The sequence below is a fragment of the Stegodyphus dumicola genome, chromosome 9 (genome assembly GCF_044657685.1).
Source record: "Stegodyphus dumicola isolate Sdum_Otavi_A_Nest chromosome 9, ASM4465768v1".
Classification (NCBI taxonomy): Eukaryota; Metazoa; Arthropoda; class Arachnida; order Araneae; family Eresidae; genus Stegodyphus; species Stegodyphus dumicola.
This window is the reverse complement of record NC_140776.1, coordinates 161,308,455-161,328,138: the sequence shown is the minus strand read 5'-3', so window position 1 is coordinate 161,328,138 and position 19,684 is coordinate 161,308,455. Positions and strand designations below refer to the sequence as shown.

Below are 19,684 nucleotides of genomic sequence, written 5' to 3'. Positions count from 1 at the left end.
AAGTGCGAAGTCTGGAGGTAAGGTAAAACCGCTTATAAAATTCCTAAAATATTCAGTCCTGGGCGCAAACGTGATATACGATTGCCAAGTGTAATCTCCACACACTTGAGATTTTCAGCTGTACGCAGTTATTTTGATTTAAATGTTTTTGTCTTTTTTGGAGATATAGGAGGTCTGCAAGGATAGGGTTCGAGGACCATAAATTGGGAAACGCTGACATAAATAACAGTTACCCAAACTTTAGGATGGGGCATGGATTCTAATAATGGTTTAAAAATATTTTTAAATACTTTTAAGTAATACTAAAAGTGGTAGTGGTATGTTTTGTAAATCTGCTGAGTACGACTTATAAATATTTAACATGCAGTAAGCAGTCTAAACATCAGTAAGCATATTAACGTTTTAATATCGAAATAACCGCTTTTCGTTTTATTGAATAGTGTTCAATTCAATTACAAATCATAACATTTTAAATATGAAAATGTGGGGTACACTTTTAATGATTTTGGAAAGCGGTATTTAAAACATATAGGTGTGCAATAATGCCTTTTAAATTTGTGCAAGTTTTTGGGCTTGTGTAATTGTTTACTTATAACTGGAGATGTTTTATAATTTACTCTTCCTTGAACTTACTGTAACAACTGGATTTCTTTTTTTTTTTTTCCTTTCCTCCCTCCCTCTTCCTTTGTGGTTTGTGTGTGCTTATCGTGTGCAATTTTCTTTTTCTTCTCATCATCACTTCCCACCACCCCCTGTTTTCGAATAATGCCTTCTGCTTACACAATTTTCTCAATGCTTTGAATTCTCAAATGCTCACGGAATTTTTCCCCATTTGCACCTTTCTAAAACATAACCAATTCGGCTTGCTTTGCGTCGTCCCTTCTAATAACGCGATGTCGCATGCCAATCCCGTAACCAATCACAGGCCAGGCTTCTTTTCTGATGTTGCTGATAGTGCCCACTCCACTAGACTCGGAAGAAAAATTGCAGGAGAAGAAGGATCTCCCTCCACTCCAGTGACCGAAGAAAAGCGGTTCGCTTCTTCTCTTCTCGAGAAGCTAATTCAGTACATGGATATTACTGCAATCAGTATGAAGCTTCTGAAACCGAGTGGAAACTACAGCAGAAGGATGAGCTTTAAAACATCTACAAGGGATGTCAAGTTTTTCAGCAAGGTATTCTTCATTTCGTGCTTCAAATATTTTCAGGAAAGTGAACTATAGGAAACGAATTCTAAAATATTTATTTTCTCTCTGAAATTCGATTACGTATGTAAATTAAGGGAGGAAAACCGATATTGTTTACTATATATAAAATGCTCAGAAAAACATGACTTGGCTATTCAGGACGGGGAAAACTCATTGTTTGCAATTCGGTTTATAGCAAAATCGCTTTTATTTCAAATCAAAGGAATAATTTAGTTGGATATAGTATGCGGGTGATATTTTCAGTAGCTGAGGTTAAAAATAAACAGCTATAACATTCCTAAGCAAAACTATACATCACTATGTATATACTTATATATATATATCACTATGTATATACTTATATATATATCACTATGTATATAAGGGTGAATTAGAAATATGGCTATATGTTTGAAATAAAACTGGTGTGTTACTGTAGAAGGAAAGAGAGAAAGTCGTATAATTTTTCTTTCATTTGAAATAAGAACAAAATTGGAGCTTAACGTACAGCAGTAAGTTGTAGTTGTAATGCAGGCGTTTGCTATTAACTTACAACCCAAGTTGCAACTGCAACTTGGGTTGTTTTTACCATTTTATTCAGAGAATCATCTGTTTTGTAATTATGAATGATCGTGAGGCTTAACGCTAGAGAAAGCTGGTTTTAATACAGAAATGTGGACCTTGATTAAGCCGAAAAAGACTGCTTATTACGAGGAAAATGTACACAAGAAAATCTCATGAAAGAATCGGCAACGATATCGCCAAAGAGTGGAAGAATTCGAAAGGGCTAGCAGTTTAAAGCAATATAGCGATGTTAGAATTGTTGTGCATTGCTCTTAAGTTTAGAAAATTTAATTTCTAAGTCATTCGTTTAACCTCAAATGGCTTTATCTCATTTTCACCAGGTCCGCTTAAGGTCATCTAGGGTCCGATTGAGACTTCTAGAGGACGCAAGCACGCTAAAATGATTTTGTTTTCCACCATATACATTTATAAGTAACATGTTTGTTTTCCTTATTCCTTTTTTTTCTCGTTCTTGATTTAGCTACACACCTTAAACTGTCACATATCACTATATGACAGTTTAACTTGTGTAGTTTAAGGTGCTAAAACATATTTTCAGTTCAGTTTCAAAACGTCCACCTTTCGTTTTTGACCGTACCACACGGATGATCTTTTTGGTTATCTCTTTCCATATTGCGAAGGTGACGAGGGTTCAACAATTCACGGTGGTCGTAAAGAAAAAATACAGCGCACACCCTGGTTCCCCCAAATTTTAGGCGGATTAAAATAATTCCTCATTAATACCATCAAGGATGTGGAATCTCTGAAACTGGAGATAAATTGATCGTCAAATTCTTTACCTGCCAGACGGGTTTTTGACAACTTTTCTGTGGACTCCCAAAATAACGCGCGGTTGTAGGCCTAATCCCTCGCCCGCAGGTGTATTTTGTAGTATTGCTTTGTGTACTTTATACTATACGAGTACAAATCTCAGCCAGTACAATAAACTACCCAGGGGGGACTCTGATGAGGTCACGAGTGAGATTCGAACTCACGATCTTTTTTGTAATCAAGCGTACTGGCCTTTGAATTAGCTGTAAGCAGCGGTAGGAAATAAAGAAACTCGTTTTCTCGAAAATGTTTCTCCTAGATACACGCGACGTTAGATGTAATGTCTCCATTACACTCCATGGCAATATCGGCAATGGAGGAATTTTTGTGCTGTCCCCCTTTCTTAGATTTTCTAATGCTATCTTCTTGACGCTCTAATTAAGCGCTTGTTTTGCTTAACGGTAACACAGTTTTGACCCTAGTTGTAAACCCGTCATCACACATTGCCTTTGAAAACATGTAGGAATGTTTCTGATTCACCCTGTGCATATCTACATTCTAATACACTCATATAACTTTTATATTAAAATTATATAATACATAGGGTAAGTCAAAATGCATGCCCCAATTTCATAGGTGCACTACACAAAATGTTATAAATGTATTCATTAAAAATGTTCATGCATGCAGAGGTAATATAAGCAAGTTTTATACGTACTCCTCTCAAATTTTCAACATGCACTACTTTTGATATACCGCTTACATGAAGTCTGAAATCTAATTCTTGCCAAACTTTGGTGCAGTATATCTGTATTGATACTAGCGATAGCGACTGTGATACAGGCTTTCAAATCAGTCATGATCGTTGGACCTGGAGGCACATGCATGCGATCATTTATGAACCCCCACAGGGAAACAAATCTCATGGCATGACATACGGGTGGTGGTGTGCATTGTCTGTGGTAGATACACGACTAATTCACAGCTATGGTAACGTGTTATTTATCATAAAATGTGTAGTAACGTGTAACTATTCAAAACTTGCTTATATGTCCTCTACATGTATGTATATTCTTAAAGACTACATTTATTATATTTTGCATACTACACCTATGAAATTGGGGTATTCATTTTGACTTACCCTGTATATTTCTATTAAAATTAATGAGTGATTTATTTGAATTTTTTCCCTGACAACTTTTGCGGGCAACTGTATTACGCTATCATTTGATGAGCAGTCCATATAGATTTTGTAGAATAGAAAGACAACCTGAAACAACAATATTCTTGTTGTTATCGCATTCATAGCACCATAGAACTGTTCTTCGTTTAAAACGAATAGTACTCAAATGAAATTTTCTGGTGAAAAAAACGTTTAGGTTTAATTCTTTATTTCTATCTTATGTTGTTGTGGACTGAGTTAAGCTCATTTTCAGAAATATATATATATATTTGTTTTTACTTTTGAAGCCATTTTTGTCAAAACGCATTTTCTAAACGCATTTTGCATCAAATAATTAAAACATTTCCTTTTAGTTATTTTATTTTCATTTAATTCACGTAAGAAATATCATTGACATCTGTAACTGAAAGAAATACAATTTGGCTTAAATTTAGACTAATCTGTTGCACTGCGTCTTCTGGAAGAAAGTGAAAAATCGCGTGACGAAAAATGTTCGTGCGCACCCATATACACACTCGCTGGCTCCCGTATTCGTACACAAATAACGAATCGAAACATCAGTTTTAGACACAGTCTTCTAACTCTAAAACAACTGTAAATTTCCAATATATTGGAGTAATGGTAACGGACAGTATACATAAAGAAATATACAATAGAAGAGGAAAGAAAATTTGTTCATAAAAAGAAAAAAAAAGTCATTGCAGATCAAATTATCCTCATAATTGCAGTTTTAAAAATGATTAAAAAATTTACCGGAATATTTATTACTTTACACTTTGACAAATCAACTATTTTCAATAAATTCTTTTCTTAAAATAAATTTTAACATAATCGATATAGCAATAAATTCGACTGTAGAAAAGCAACTTTCACACATTTCACATCTCATTACTTTTCATGAATTATACTGAAATCAATTGATTCCATTTTATCTCATTTAATCATTTGATTAAGGATTGAAACAGTGGAAATAATTTTATTAGAAAAAATTACATATGCCAAAAAAAATTGTAGAACTGGTGGTGTATTTAATTAAGGCAAAGCACATGAGGGCTATCTGCCTAAGGGGAAGGATGCCTTCGTGGAGGACTTTCTAAGGAAAACTGGCTCGTATACACGTTACACGTGGGGAAAACCACGAAAACAACCATTCAGCCAGCCCGTTCGCGGGATTCGAACCTCGGACCGAACTACCAGTGTTCAGCGACTTTACCGCTCGGCCGCTGGTGGGCAATTGTAGAACTGAATGAAGAGCTTACGAACTCCCTGATTCCGTCTTACTTTTTTTGCTGTTTTTATTTGAACAAGGTTTTAATTACAATCTTAAAGAAAGAAACTAGCAAAAACATAGACAGAAATTAAATAACACAATCACAATATGTTCTACAATGGCGATCTTTGGTTATGTAAAATTTGCTCCCATAATTGCATTACCTTTATACTTGAGAAATATCATTACAAATTGTGACATGATCTTGTCAAGTACATACTTAATTTTTGTTTACGTCGAGATAATTCCTGATTTCACCAGCAAGCAGAACGTTATGCAGATTCGTTAAAACGCCTTTTGGAGGAATATATTCCAATATATGCAAAGAACCTACGTTAGAAATTTTCTTCTGTGATGACTTTTAATACATAATCTTCATATCAGATAATTTTCCTAGTTGTAACTATTAAGTTGGATGCTGGGATTTATCACAGCGAAGACTAAAAGTAACCTTTAAATATTAGTTAATATATCCGAATTTTAAGAATGTTTTTCTTTCTACTGTAGAAGAAAAAGCAATGCAATTAAGAATGAATCAAGAAGTGCATATATATATATATATATTTCTCTCTCTTATATGTGTATTCTACTGTATATAAAGTTCTATGTATTTTTGTATGCACATTTCTAACATGTTTCTGCACGTATGTTTATAAAATACTTTTATGTTAAGGTTGTTTTGCCACTGATGGAAAAATACTTCTCTTCGCAAAGAACATTTTTCTTAGCAGCTGCGACCAGCACAGCAACTGCAACAAATGTCGGAATATCAACAGTCAAAGAAAAAGAAATGGTGGCCAGGTAATACGGAACTTATGTTCGAGTAATTAGCTAAATTGTTTTGAAAGTTACGTCCCATTTCAGGTTTTCCTAGATTAATTTTTTTAAAAAAGTCCCATTTCAGGTTTTCCTAGATAAAAATATTTTCCAAAAAACGTCCCAATTCAGGTTTTCCTAGATAAAAATATTTTTTTAGAAAACGTCCCATTTCAGGTTTTCCTAGATAAAATGTTTTGAAAAAAAATGTTCCTTTTTAAATTTTCTCGATGAAATAGATAAGGAAAATACCAATTTTAGCCTTTTCATTTGAGGTTCATGCAAAATCCTAAAAATGTGTTTTTTACAGTACAATGAAATACGTTGGAAATGGTATCGTAATGTAGCTCCCCCTCTTAATTTTCGTGTTGAGGCAATGTTTAGATACAACATTTATGTCCCATATTAGTGCTATTTAATAAAGTAAACATAAACATTTTTATTTGTTTACAGTTCAGTGTTTTTATTATCTGTATATATAGCCACTCTGATTTTTGAAGAATAACAGGGTACAAAATATTTTGAAATTTATGTGCATGTCAGCGAGATCTGCGGTCTTGTAGTGATGCATACCGCTCGAAAATCGCACGGGAAATGGAGATTTACGCCAGCAGAACCCTGTCATCTACCGCTCAACAGAGCCCTGAATTGACCTCAGCAATGAATGACCGCTTGTATGTCTCTGTATATCTCAGAGCGCCATTTGGGCACACGCATTCTACTTGTATAACAAAATCTATTTATTTCGGCACTCTACATTGCCTACCGATCCACTCTACATTGCCTACCGGTCCACTCTACTCCTCTATTTTTGAATCTATCTGTATATTATATATGATGGTGACTGTCCGTAATGGAACACAATAACTGTAGTACTGATGACATAGTAATATCAGCAGTACTGACTGTAATGAGCAAGAAGTATTGAGAACTGTGAGTAGTACTGATTGCCACAATGAAACACATGATTGTACTGATACACAATGGCTGATTAAAATAGAAATATACTGATAAACGATGGCTGTAGTACTGACCATAATGAAGGCACACAATAATTGTAATGAAAAAGGCGTATTGTGAATAGCATATGTACTATATAGTATAGGATTTCTGCACACACTTGAATGTACTATCTTGTAATTTATTTCCGAGTTAGTGCAACAGTAATCCTAATTGAGTACTTTGTAATATTGTTCTTAATGCAATCTGCATCATGTATAATCATCATTGAGTCATGGAGTATACATACAGAGAACTACTGCCTCAATATAATGTATACCGAGCAATGTAAAATGCCAGCAGATCTATCTTAATTCAGTTATTTTTGCCGATAGATGGCGTTACCTCCTCGCGTTTGGTACTACCAGAGGGTATAAAAATCCGTTCAGTGGTTGCTTTCCATTATTTGAAGGTCAGATTTTGAGCGTAAAGTGCATTTGTCCCTCGCTCCCTATTTTAACTTCGCTAATATTTCTTTATGCTCGATCAGATAGCCTGGTTCAGTAAAAGTAGGCGGCCAGTGCAACTCTGATTAAAAATCTTGTTATAACCACGTGCAGTGCTGATAAGGACGACGTGTTTCTGTGACTACTTCTCCTATTTTCTTCTTTCTATGTATTTCTTTCTCCTGATGAGGCGGGACCTTTAGCTGCCCTCGAAATCGATTGAGTGTTTCATTATACCTACGCTAAATACATGGTTGTTTTTTACGATTTTGATTGTCACATTAGCGTGTTTCTCTTCTAGTCTAAAGTAAAATGTATTTAATGAATAGTATAAATATTGAATGTAGCATATTGTACCTCAGAATTCGGCAACCTTGTAGCTGTGGTGTGCCAAACCAATCTGCCAGTATGATTCAGGGTGTCGCGCAGTAGGAAATATTTGAAACAATTTCGATTCGCGCAGCAGTGCATGCATGGTGTCCCATAGAGACATGGGCTCTGTTAAGGAAAGAATACAGATTTAGATATTAATTATGCATAATATATTAATTATGTATGATTTAAATGTATTTATTAATATAAAATATAATTATTCCATCAATGTACTAAAAGAACATTTTAAATTATACGTAAATATGTATCTTTTAAACATATTTATTAAAATTTAATATTTGTTTTACAGCCTCTTCTGCAAACTGGCTGGAATACTAAGATCAAAACTGAGTGTCTTTGGAAGTGATGCACGAATATCAGTGAAGTGCTTACAAGTTTTAATTAGAGCAACCGACGCAAGGTAAATATACATAGCCTAATACAGCTGTTATTTTTCTCAACTCTCCGGTCATGTATTAATAAAAAATCATATCAATAATAATTTTATATTTATATGTAAAACTGTTACCTCATGCTATTATTTAGAAAATTTTATCTCTATTAAGCTTTCACTCATTCTGCAGTAGAAATGTAAATTACCGTAATTTCCGGAAGAAAGGTCGCATCAGCGTAAACGCCACACTCGAGATAAATGGCGGGAAAAAAATTAAAATTACACAGAAACGCCGCAATAGATTAAATTGCGCGTGACATCGTCGTGGGCCGTATAGATGCAAAAACTCAACCTAAGTCCTGATATATGACATACCAGCTAAGAAAAATGCATGAAATGAAACCATAACTCAAAAATAAATTAAAGGTCAGAAATGTATAGCTTCTGTGCCGTTTAGAGACATTTTCCTCTCCCTAATTAAAAACTATCCAACAAGTACTTGTACCCTAACTGATGGGATCTGTATTTGGCAGAATGCCAAGAAAAATGCATTGATGCTGAAGGGGAAATACGTCAGAGTTCGTTATTGCGAGGCAGGTGGACTCGTGTCCGCCTTTGAAAAAAATTGCAGAAAAGGCAGGGGTGGAAAGAGGATGGGTCCTGGAAGATTCATCGAATGGCAGAGGAGAGAAACTATTCAAACTGATGAGAATGTTGATTTGAAAGGGGGAAGAATGTTATTATTCTGAAATCTCGTTTAGGGTGAATAAGGCATGTAGATCCGTTCAAGCGAAAGAACGTAAACAAAATAACGTTCGCAAAAAGCAACTGAGTGGTCTTTTGTGTGGGAACAGCACCAATCTATGCACAATGACTATGCCATCCAAACTATGTACAATGACCATCATAGGAAATATTTTATTTTTAGTGCACCTAAACGTCGCATGGGTAGAAACGCCGCACCCGCTGAAAATTTAAGTTTTAAACACGTAAACGCCGCGGCGTTTCTTCCGGAAATTACGGTAGTTAAATAATGTGACTTCTCAGCCATAAAAATCTAACGATAGTTACATGGGTTTGTCGTAAGTTCAGAGATCTAGTTGATATAACGTTATATGACCAAGATCTGAAATTCTCTGGATTCCTCACATCGCCTCCTTATACATAGTAGAGACACATTAGGAGCTCCATCAGTTTCAGTTAGCTTTCTAAATCAGTTCTTTTCAGATAGATTAAATATTAATTTATTTATTTTAAACAAGAGGCTTGGAGTAGTGGTTCTTTTCTAAATCATGGAATTATTGGTTTTTAGTACTGACCTGACGAATGATAAGAGATTTTTTTCCCTTAAAACTTTAAACTAAACCAAGTCGTAGTATTTTCTAACATAGAAGCAAATATGTGAATTTATCTACTAGTAATATATTGATTTGTAAACCTGATAAAAATCAAAATTCGAAGATTTCATAAATTGAACAGCATTTTAATATTCATGTTAATTAAGGAGAAAGAAATGACGTCACTTTTACACTTGCTTTCTGTAACTTTGTAATAAATTTTCATTCATTCTTAGCCCGTTTCTGGAGTTCTTTAATTATCATTAAGCTGTATTGACATCCCATATTCCTCTGTTTGTATCAAAATGTTTTTTTACGATTATCATTTATTTAAGCTTTTGTACAGATTGCTACCAATTCCTAAACGACATCACTCGCTGAGAATTTTTGTTGGTTTTCTACTAAAAAAAGGAGGTCGTTGTGATTCTGGAACACATGATTTCATGCTAAATTATTTTGTGCACAAAAATGCCTCGTTTATGAATATATTCGTGGCCACAATCATAACCTTAGAACACAGAAATTTACAAAATAGCTATTGCGTAGAGAGTCCTTTTTTGTATCATCATTTCCTCATTTATTCATTCAAAACAGCTATGCTTTATTATTTGTTTTATAAAATTAGCTTCTGTATGGAAGAATACCTATATTGCTTTATAATTATTTATATTGTGATTATTATTACCTATATTGATTATTACCTATATTGTGATTTATAACGTGTATTTTGATTTTAAATTTCTTTCTAGAACAATAGCCAAAAACTGTCCCGATTTCGTGAAGACTTCAATGTTAACCTTTTTCAATCAAGCAGCCGATGATCTTGCTCAGCTGGTTACGAACTTAGCACAGGGCAAATACAGTCAGCTTAGAGGAACTACGATGAAAACTTCGTCTTCTCTCAATTATATTCAGCTAGTTTTACTGCCAGTGCTCACAGCATTGTATGACCATCTAGGAGCCAATGAGTTTGGATGCGATTTGATCTGTAAGTTTCTTTTCGCTATGTAAAGTTAATGACCTAGACATATAGAGGCTCATTGATTTACATTCATTGATGAACTACATTAAATATAATCTGTAGACCCAGAGATTAAGATACAAGCAATGAACTTGTAAGTTTGGTAGCTTAATATAGGAGTCTTCTTAATCTTTTTTATTGTGACGAATTTAAGTAGATTTGTCCATAAATTACAAATGACTGTGATAGTTTTATGTGTTAAACATTAAAAATTAGATTAATATTTGAAATATTTACGAGAAACTTGTAGTGTCCGGGCGGTTTACCCTCTGTCTGGATACAGGAGTAGAAGGAAACTACACAAAAGAAGGATTCAAACCCTTTATTAACTCTTTAAAATTTACACTGCGTCAACATGACGCTAAAAAGCTTCGCCTCTACTTGGACGGTAACTGAAAAAGCAGGTAATTGAAAATCAAAACTTGAAATGTTTAACAAGTGCTAGCCCAACTCTCTCACTTCCCTTCTAAAACCACGATATTTAAACTTTCAAAGTAGAATAATAGTTTCAAAGTAGAATATTTAAATTTTCAAAGTAGAATTTGCTTTCTTCCACGAGCGCTACCAAAATTTAACTATTCTGGCACTGGCAGTTAGGGGTGTGTGTGTGTATGTGTGTATGTGATTATGGCACATACACACATACACACACACACCCCTAATTAGTAGAATTTGCTTTCTTCCACGAGCGCTACCAAAATTTAACTATTCTGGCACTGGCAATTAGGGTGTGTGTGTGTATGTGATTATGGCAAAGGCTCGAGGGCTATCTGCCTAAAGGGAGGGATGCCTTTGTGGAGGACTTTCTAAGGGAAACTGGCTCGTATATACGTTACACATGGGGAAAAACCAGGCAATTAGGGGAATGAAGGCTTATAGGAAAGTCTGAACTAAAATTTAAATTATTAGTTAAATATAAATCCCTACAAACTAATTCCAAGGAAAATTTAAAACTGTAGTCTTTTGGTTTGTTTTTGACATCATTCATCTTGACTGCTACTGAAAATTGTGAACTATTGTGTTGTCCTGAAGTTTCTGCGATTATTTTGAAGGGTAAGTGTTTATGTAGCAATAGCAAAGCAATTAAACGTGTTTTTGAATAATATAAGTATTCCGTTTAACAATATTTAATCATCTCAATGGCAGCTGAAAAATTCCCTTCTCAAAGAAATCTTCAGATTGATATCTAAAAATTTATCAAGACAATATGTGAAAACCTCCGATGAAATGAGGCCATTGACAGAATTCTGGAGTGGCCCAAACAAACGAAAATCCCATGGAGCTAGGTCATGTAATATGAACTGTCGAATGTTCATAGAAACATGAAACTGAACATTATTGGACAGTACCTTAACGATTTGGTGAGATATGGGCAATCGCATCGATTTCTGGTTTCAGAACTGCCATCTGCAAGTAGTATTTCTCTAAACTCATGGTTAAACGGATGCAACTCATATAAAGTAGTCCTGTATTGTTCCGTCATACACAAATACACAAAACATAACATTTTTGAGGTGGAGCCTATTTGTGGAGGTCACTCATGGAAAATCTTTTGTCCATGATCTTTTTCTCCTAATCATCTCCAGATCTTAAGTTTCTTTCTTCTTTCGTCTCTCAAGCTTCTTCAAATGGTCATATAGTGTGCTTTCAGAATTTTTAATCTATCTGCTAGTTCCTAAAGTGTATAAGGGGGATTTTCAACCATAATTTCTTTAGCAAATTCCATTTACAGAGGAAGGATGTTCAAAGTGAGCATCATCTTTGAGAACTCTGCTTAAAATTCTCAAAGTATTTTTGAACTGTATCATCAAACATAGTAATTTTTGAACAAGAAAGTGAAATGTTGAACAAGCCAAACCAATATTCTATTGATCATTCCACATAGTATGCAAAGTTTACGAGGCGTCTTACTAGCATTTTTCCTTTTTTGGAAATATAGAAAGTCCTCCACGAAGGCATCCCTCCCTTAAGGCAGATAGCTCTCGAGTGCTTTGCCGTAATCTAATAAAACCAAAAAAAAAAAAAAAAAAAACCCTTTTTGGAAATAAAAAATATTATGATGAATATGTATTTTTTTATCCTTTACTTTTAGCACTGCACTGAAACATAGTTCTTTTCATGTAAAGTAACACTAAAGCTACCATACATGGAAAAAATAAAACAACATGAGCAGTAAATCCCAATGTTTCTTATGAAGTCTAATCAAGGAACTCCCAATTATTTTTAACAAAAATATGAGAGGAATTTGCGCTTGTTTTTTAAAAAACGCAGAAATTTCCAGCTGATCCTAAATTGCTTTTAAATTATTTTGAAATACCAAGATGTGTATTATCATTTTCGTACTTTGTTTTATACAAAACTTTAAATATGAAATGAGCAATGTTTTAATACAAATAATTACATTTTAAATTTATATTATCAACTAATTATGTTTTTAATTAGTAACTTATTATTTTTTAACATAAAAGTTATTAAAATGTGCTCTGTGTTAACTTAAATTACTTAAAACAACAAAAAAGATAAGAACATCCCTTTTAAGGTAAAAAATTTAGTTTCTTAAATTACTTAAAACAACAAAAAAGTAAAAACAACTCTTTTAAGTTAAAAAAAAATTAGTTTTGGTTGGAACATATGATCCGGTTAATTCCGGTCATAGTATTTGGACTCTGGATAACTGGAGTCTACTGTATTTTAAAAGTATGGACCTAAAGCGATATGAAATTTAATTTTCACAGCATATTTCTTTTTTTCTTTTAGTAAATGAAGTCCAAGTAGCTTGCTACAAAATTTTAAACAGTCTATTTACCTTGGGAACAAAGGTAGAGCTGAGTAATAGTAGGTTAGTATATTTCAAAATAATTAAGATTTAATTGCAGCTTTCTTACTTTCAGCTGTTTAAGTCCTTTTTTATATTAAGACACAATAACACGCCGAATAAATACTAATTCAGAAGTCAAACAACAAAAATCAGCGTTATATTTACAAATTTTGTAAATATACCGCTGATTTTTGCTGTTTGACTTCTGAATTAGTCCTTTTTATATATTAAAGTACAGGGTAGGCCAAAATTATTGATCGCATTTCACATTTCATTTGCGTGCCACAAATAGGCCTCAGGTGAAAGTTATTTAATGTTTAAAGTTTTGTTGTTTAAAATTGTTTTAGATTATTTTCCAAGGAAAACAATAAACGTGTACACACCTAATTTTGTTCTCTTTTATTTTTTTTCAAACATGAAATTCGCTCAATAATTTTGGATCACACTTTATATATCAAAAAAACAAAATTTTTTGAAAGCAATTTTTCAATGAAAAAGGCTCTTTTTACTTCCTTGTACGAAGTAAAAAGGAAGTATTGTAATCGCGAAAAGTTTCAGGCAGCATATTTCAACGAAAATATCCATTTTGATCGCTATCGAATGCAATTTAACGATGTTTTTCCGTGATATCTGTACGTAAGGACAGAATAAAAGACTCGTTTCCTTCAAAAAAGTTATAAAACTGCTTTAAAATGAATTCTGAAGAGAATATTTCGTGGCGTCTGTACGTACGTATCTCGCATAACTCAAAAACCAGTAACCTCAGAACGTTAAAATTTTGTATATAGGACTGCCATAACATGTAGATGTGCACCTCGTATTTTGGTTGCAATCGGCCGCACCAAACGTATATAAATATATTTGTATATCCACTCTGTTACCTGGCTCAGTGATCTCAGCTTCTTTACTCGTATATGTTTGTAAATTGTACATTTTTTGCTTTAAAAATGATTGAATTATGTTGTTCTTATCTTCCGTTTAAGGTTTTTATGCCTTTAGTTAATCTCTATGCAATATTTTTAGAATTATCCACAATTTTAAAGTTGTTTAAAGGCCGATAAGCCTAATACTTTTCTTGACGGCGGCCATTGTTTGTTTACATTTGAAACAGCAGGATAGTGGATTTGTTGCCTATCTAGAGAAACTTAGCTTCGCAACAACAAAGATAATGCCTTCATTTATTATTGCGAATTAAATCATGCTTATTCCTTTCTGGAATTTTTTCGAGGAAATATGTGTTTAAGATTTACTTCGTAATTTTTAATACAGATATTTTGAGTTTTTATGTATTTTTGCCTTGACGCGAAGTGAGAACTGAATTAATTGAATGAGAAATACCCAATCGTCTGTGTAAAACTGCAGCTTTGTTGTTTTGTTTGCTTAATTTCTTTTATACATCGTTCTAGTTTTATTATAGTATTTGAATAGGACATGTGGCAACGATTAGATAATTCTTTAAATGATGTAAATTTTGTGCAATCTGAGTTATAATATGAACGAAATATAATACTTTTAAGTGAACCTAGCGCCAGAGTGTCGCTATGGTAAACAAATAGAGTGAATTTTAAAAAATGCATTTATTCTATTGTGGTTTATGCGCTGTCGGCGAAGTAGATTTAATTCAATCCAATACGTTTAAATGAAATGCAAGAAAAAATGAGTATAATTTAATATTCCGTACAAGGAAGTCATGTGGTGTACACATCAGATTTTTTTTTTTAATTTTCACTAAAAAACGAATGTTAAGTTAAAATGAGTAAATTTCTCGAAAATATATCTAGATCGAGAAAATGTAATGACAAGTCAAGAAATTTGACTCAGTTAATAATTTTGACTGTTTATTTTACATCTTTTGGTTCAGTTAATTTTTATATTTGTTATTTTCTTTAAAGTTATAATTTTATTAATTATGTTTATTTTTGTTTGATATTAATTTCACATTTTATCTGGTATATGATTATTTTTATTTATTTTTTAGGAAATTTATCAAAACAGAAATGGGCAGGTATATCTGAATGCTTTTAATTAAAACACTTCTTTGCAAATTTCGTGAGATTTTATTTTTATTTTGTTACTTATTTATTTGTTTTTTTTTCGAGTTGTAATTTTGTTTTATATGATTTTGCATTTACTATTTATTACGAAATTTATTTTATGTTTTTCCTTTCAAATTTCACTTTTCTTCTTTAAATGGCGGATATGTAGTGAGGAAATTAAAAATTAAAATTTTTAATTATATTTAAAGTATTATAATTAGAGCGAAAAGAGAACTCTAGAAATGCTCTAAAAATAAATTTTTGGTGCTTAAATTGACTATCTTTTTTATTTTATTAGACATCGTCCAGCTCTAGGTAATTGTCTAGGTGCTTTCGCTGGCACTTTTCCTGTAGCATTCCTGGAACCTATGTTGAACAAGCACAACCAATACTCCATTCATGGGCGTTTACAAGAAACTTCACTAGAAGCTCAAGGTGCGTAGGAAAAGAAAGCCTGAAATCAAATTTCTTAATTCACAGTCTATAACATTTTATGTCACCATCATTATACAGTCAAATGTCGTTAATTCGGACACCCATGATTCGGAATGATCTATAATCCGGACCTCAAAACTAAAAACTTTCTGCGCATGCGCCGCGTTGACACATGCGCATAGGCGTTTACGCGTGCGCATAAGTCCTTTTACGACTGTGCATATGAGTGTGCGCAAGTGCAGAATACGTTTTCGCGTGCGCGTTTTATGTATAATGGACGTATAAGGTAAAATTATCTAATTATCTATTTCAGTTAATGTTGATGATTGCGTTGTTCCTTAATTTTCGAATTGGATCCGGTTTATTATTTTTTGCAGACTGTAAGAGCAATTTTATAAAAGTAAGCTTAAACTTTCGATTATATCAAATAGAATTTCCGATATATATTTGTTAATATGTAAAGGATCTAAAGCGAAAGTATGTTTTGAAATCCGAAATCTGTTTATCAATTTCACGCTGCTCGGCGGGGGGAACGCCGTAGCGGGCGCGTAATGAATTGGAAGTTGATCTGTCAGCACTATCCTTATCTTCAGAGCAGATGTTTTTATTTTATTTGGCTTATAATTACTTACCAAATTAGTATTTCATCTCGATGTGCTCCGTCTTTGATATGATTTAAAACAAGTTCCTCGTCATTATAATTCGCTTCCGATAGCGAAGAAAGTAACAGAGGTTAGTGAAAACGAAAAATTTCGATTGACAAATTAGTCGGTGTTCTCGACACAGCAATTATAGTACTTGAACAGCGGAACTTTGTAACTGAACAAGAAATTATGTCTGTTTAATAGAATTAAAGAGAAAGTATTATCACATGAAACGAAGCAAAACTTAAACAACTTACGTTGAAAGAAATGTTTAATAAAGTAAACAAATAAATATTAAGCTTTTTCTTTTTGCAAATTTTGATACCCTTTAGATCATAATTGTTCTTTATTCCATAAATTACGGTTTCATATTTTTAATTTTAGAATTTCTGCTTGCCATCTTACGAGATTTAAACTGATGATCTATAATCCGGAATCGCCGAAGTCCCGACGAGTCCGGATTAACGACTTTTGACTGTATAAGACAATTTTATTAATCTCAGTCATTCGTACTTTTAGCTGTGATGGCGGAGATGGAACAAAGTATGCCAACTCTAGATGATTTGATGTCTCAAGTGGAGAAATTTGTAAACAGTGGTGGAAAATATTCTGATACTCCAGCTGTAATTGATGTCATTATTCCCATGTTATGCAGGTAAAAAAATAATTTTTTCTTATAAAAAAATGTTAAACATATATATTTTTTAATTTTACACTAAACGAATTCTGCAGTTTTTCAGAATAAGAAGTTTTTTTCTGAATAAAATTTTTTACTTTTTATTAATTAACATGACATATGGAAATTTGATTAAAATAAGCTTAAAAACAATTGAACTATAATTAAAAACCAATTCAGCCAGTCTTCTAGAACATTAATGACCATATTCGTAAAGTACTACTATTTGTCTCCTGAGGTTGATTCCTCACGGTAAAACAGATTGGCAATACAGGTACTTTAGTGGCTTTCAAACTATAGGATGTAATTTTTACATACTACAAATAGTTTTGTAACTATATTTGATGTAGTTAAGAGCCTGTTTTGCCTTCTAAGGCTACATCTGCAAATTTGCGCAGTAAGAAGGCATATTTTATTGCTGCGTAAAGTTGGTTTGTGAATATTTGAATACTAGATTAGTACTTTGTAGAGTTCCTCACTTTGTAAATGCTAAGTTACAGTTGAACGTGAAGAATCTTAAGGACTGATAAGCGAATAATCGCTTGAGTTCCTGTGACAAGAAACAACAAGATGGAAGGGTAAATAACCCTTTATTATTCAAATAAGATTTAACAGAACTCCGTCTTGGAGTGTACAATAAAAGCCGACATTTGGGCTTGAACTTAAGAGGCTAAGAAGTAAACTAAACGTAATCTAAACTAAAGAGATATAGCCGAAGCTATCAAAGTTTTAATGGAGTTGGCCCCTTAAACACGAGATGACTGCGAAGCTATCAAGGGCCTAAGTATGGCCCAGCGTAATAATAGCTTACGAGAGAGTTGCCTAAAAAGGCGGACGCGTGCAGACAGAATACCTGGTAACTCTCTCCCTAAGACCGAAGAACTTCGCGGTTAAATACCGCTCTTCCTCATTATGCATTCAGACGTGATTTTAAAACTACGTTCCGGCCGGAAGTAGTAAGTTGAAGTTAAGAATCGACAGGAAAGGAACTTTAACTTAAAATGTAACTGTTAATAAAATTAACATAATCCTTACAACTCTTACGTACATAATCTGAACACTTCATATTTGCAACTTCTGTTTGAGGCGCGAAATATTTCGGGCAAGTGTAAACATGGGTACCGCCTATTTCTCAAACCTGACTGATGCTATTGTTTTAGCAATGTAATCCAATCGAGTTCCGAATGTGACTGAATAAAATGCCAGTAATGTCATCTTACAGCCGAAATGTCGGTGATAGAAGTGCTGGATTATTGAGCATACATCTTTGGATGCCGGACTGCAGGATTTTTATAACAGTATTGATTTCGTGATTGTGTTTTCTTTTATTTTGGTCATGCACAAATATATCAATATCATATTTCATTTTCCTTGGAGCAATTCAATAAAATACATAATAATTGTTTTCAAAATTATCATCGCTTTATTAAAATTATGTTGCTTTGTTTTAAAAATCATTATTGCTTTATTAGACCAAAAGGCGCTAGCTCATAAGGACTATTATTTTCGTTTTGGCATTTCGCGTTGGTTCACTATAAGTGTGGGTACACTTTTCAAATTGTTGCCACCAAATACTATCGCCCTGTGTTATATTTGAAGAAATTATATAATGAAGAATCTGCATAAATGTATGTATGTGTCCTCGCATTGTGATAAAACAACGGTACCTCGAGACGTCAAATTTTGAATAACGTAATCCTCCACTGAATATGGGCATCTGGAAGCCCTAATTTGGAAAATGGAATTCGTTTTATTATCTATTTCATATTTTGTTAGTCATTAGAAGAATTTTTTATTAACAGACTTAACGATTTCAAAGCGAGCAGTGGCAACACTATACGGGGAAAAATATTTTTATCTCCAGCACGCGAGACTATGTATCGGAAATTTTAAAGATATGTTTGTTCTTTGAAATATTTTTTGATATTTATGTTGAACTTAATTTTATGGTTTATGTGCGGAGAACATGATATTTAATAATTAAAGATAACGCACAAAACATTAAAAAACGCCGCTTTGGGCATAATATAAAATTTGAAAGCTTTCAGATTTTTTTTTAATTTTGTTTTTGAATGTTTAGTTTATATATAATATGTATCAATCGTGTATGTATTTAATAGCATTAATTAAAATCCACTTCAATGTCTCTTCTTTAGTTATTTGCCATTTTGGTGGAGTCAAGGACCAGATAACGTAAATGTACAATCTGGGTAAGTAGAATGACTAGCATAATGAAGCAAAAAATCGGCCAGAATGATAATTTTTTAAAATCTCTAATGCTTTATTAATAATTAGAATTTGTTACTTAAGCATTTTCAGATACAATATATTTAAATTAAGCATTTCCAAGATATGATATATTAAAATTATTACAATTTATATGCATAAAATGTACTAAATGATTTAAAACGTTTAGAAAGCTAATCTCTTTGGAGTTTATTTTAAAACAATGAGCTATTTTCTCTGTTTATTGGCATTTTAATAGTACAAATAGATACTCAATTTTGGTTAATCTTTGGATTATGGTAACTTGGCGAATTTTTGGCGAAATATTGGCGACCAAACCTGCTACAACAACCTGCTAGTTTTTGATTGGACGCCATTTTGTTTTCACGAAGCAAAGGCCTTTTTTCTTTTTTTCCTCAACATTTTTTTCCAACAATCTTCTAGTCGAATTACGCTTATGCTAGAACTTTTATGGAACAAAAGTGCTTA

General features: G+C 33.0%; 1 protein-coding gene across 4 annotated transcripts in view; it reads left to right on the top strand.

Moving 5' to 3' along the window:
- RyR (Ryanodine receptor) overlaps positions 1–19,684 on the top strand; it is a 406,107-nt gene that overhangs the window by 242,271 nt on the left and 144,152 nt on the right. For 2 of the 4 annotated variants that reach the window (XM_085824283.1, XM_085824281.1), the window contains exons 63-71: positions 926–1,175; positions 5,649–5,776; positions 7,919–8,029; positions 10,089–10,327; positions 13,118–13,199; positions 15,157–15,183; positions 15,513–15,649; positions 16,813–16,948; positions 19,126–19,179. In XM_085824283.1, the coding sequence (XP_085680409.1) occupies positions 926–1,175; positions 5,649–5,776; positions 7,919–8,029; positions 10,089–10,327; positions 13,118–13,199; positions 15,157–15,183; positions 15,513–15,649; positions 16,813–16,948; positions 19,126–19,179 (1,164 nt within the window). The remainder of the gene's footprint in view (positions 1–925; positions 1,176–5,648; positions 5,777–7,918; positions 8,030–10,088; positions 10,328–13,117; positions 13,200–15,156; positions 15,184–15,512; positions 15,650–16,812; positions 16,949–19,125; positions 19,180–19,684) is intronic. The other 2 variants (XM_085824285.1, XM_085824284.1) reach the window with 1 other exon arrangement.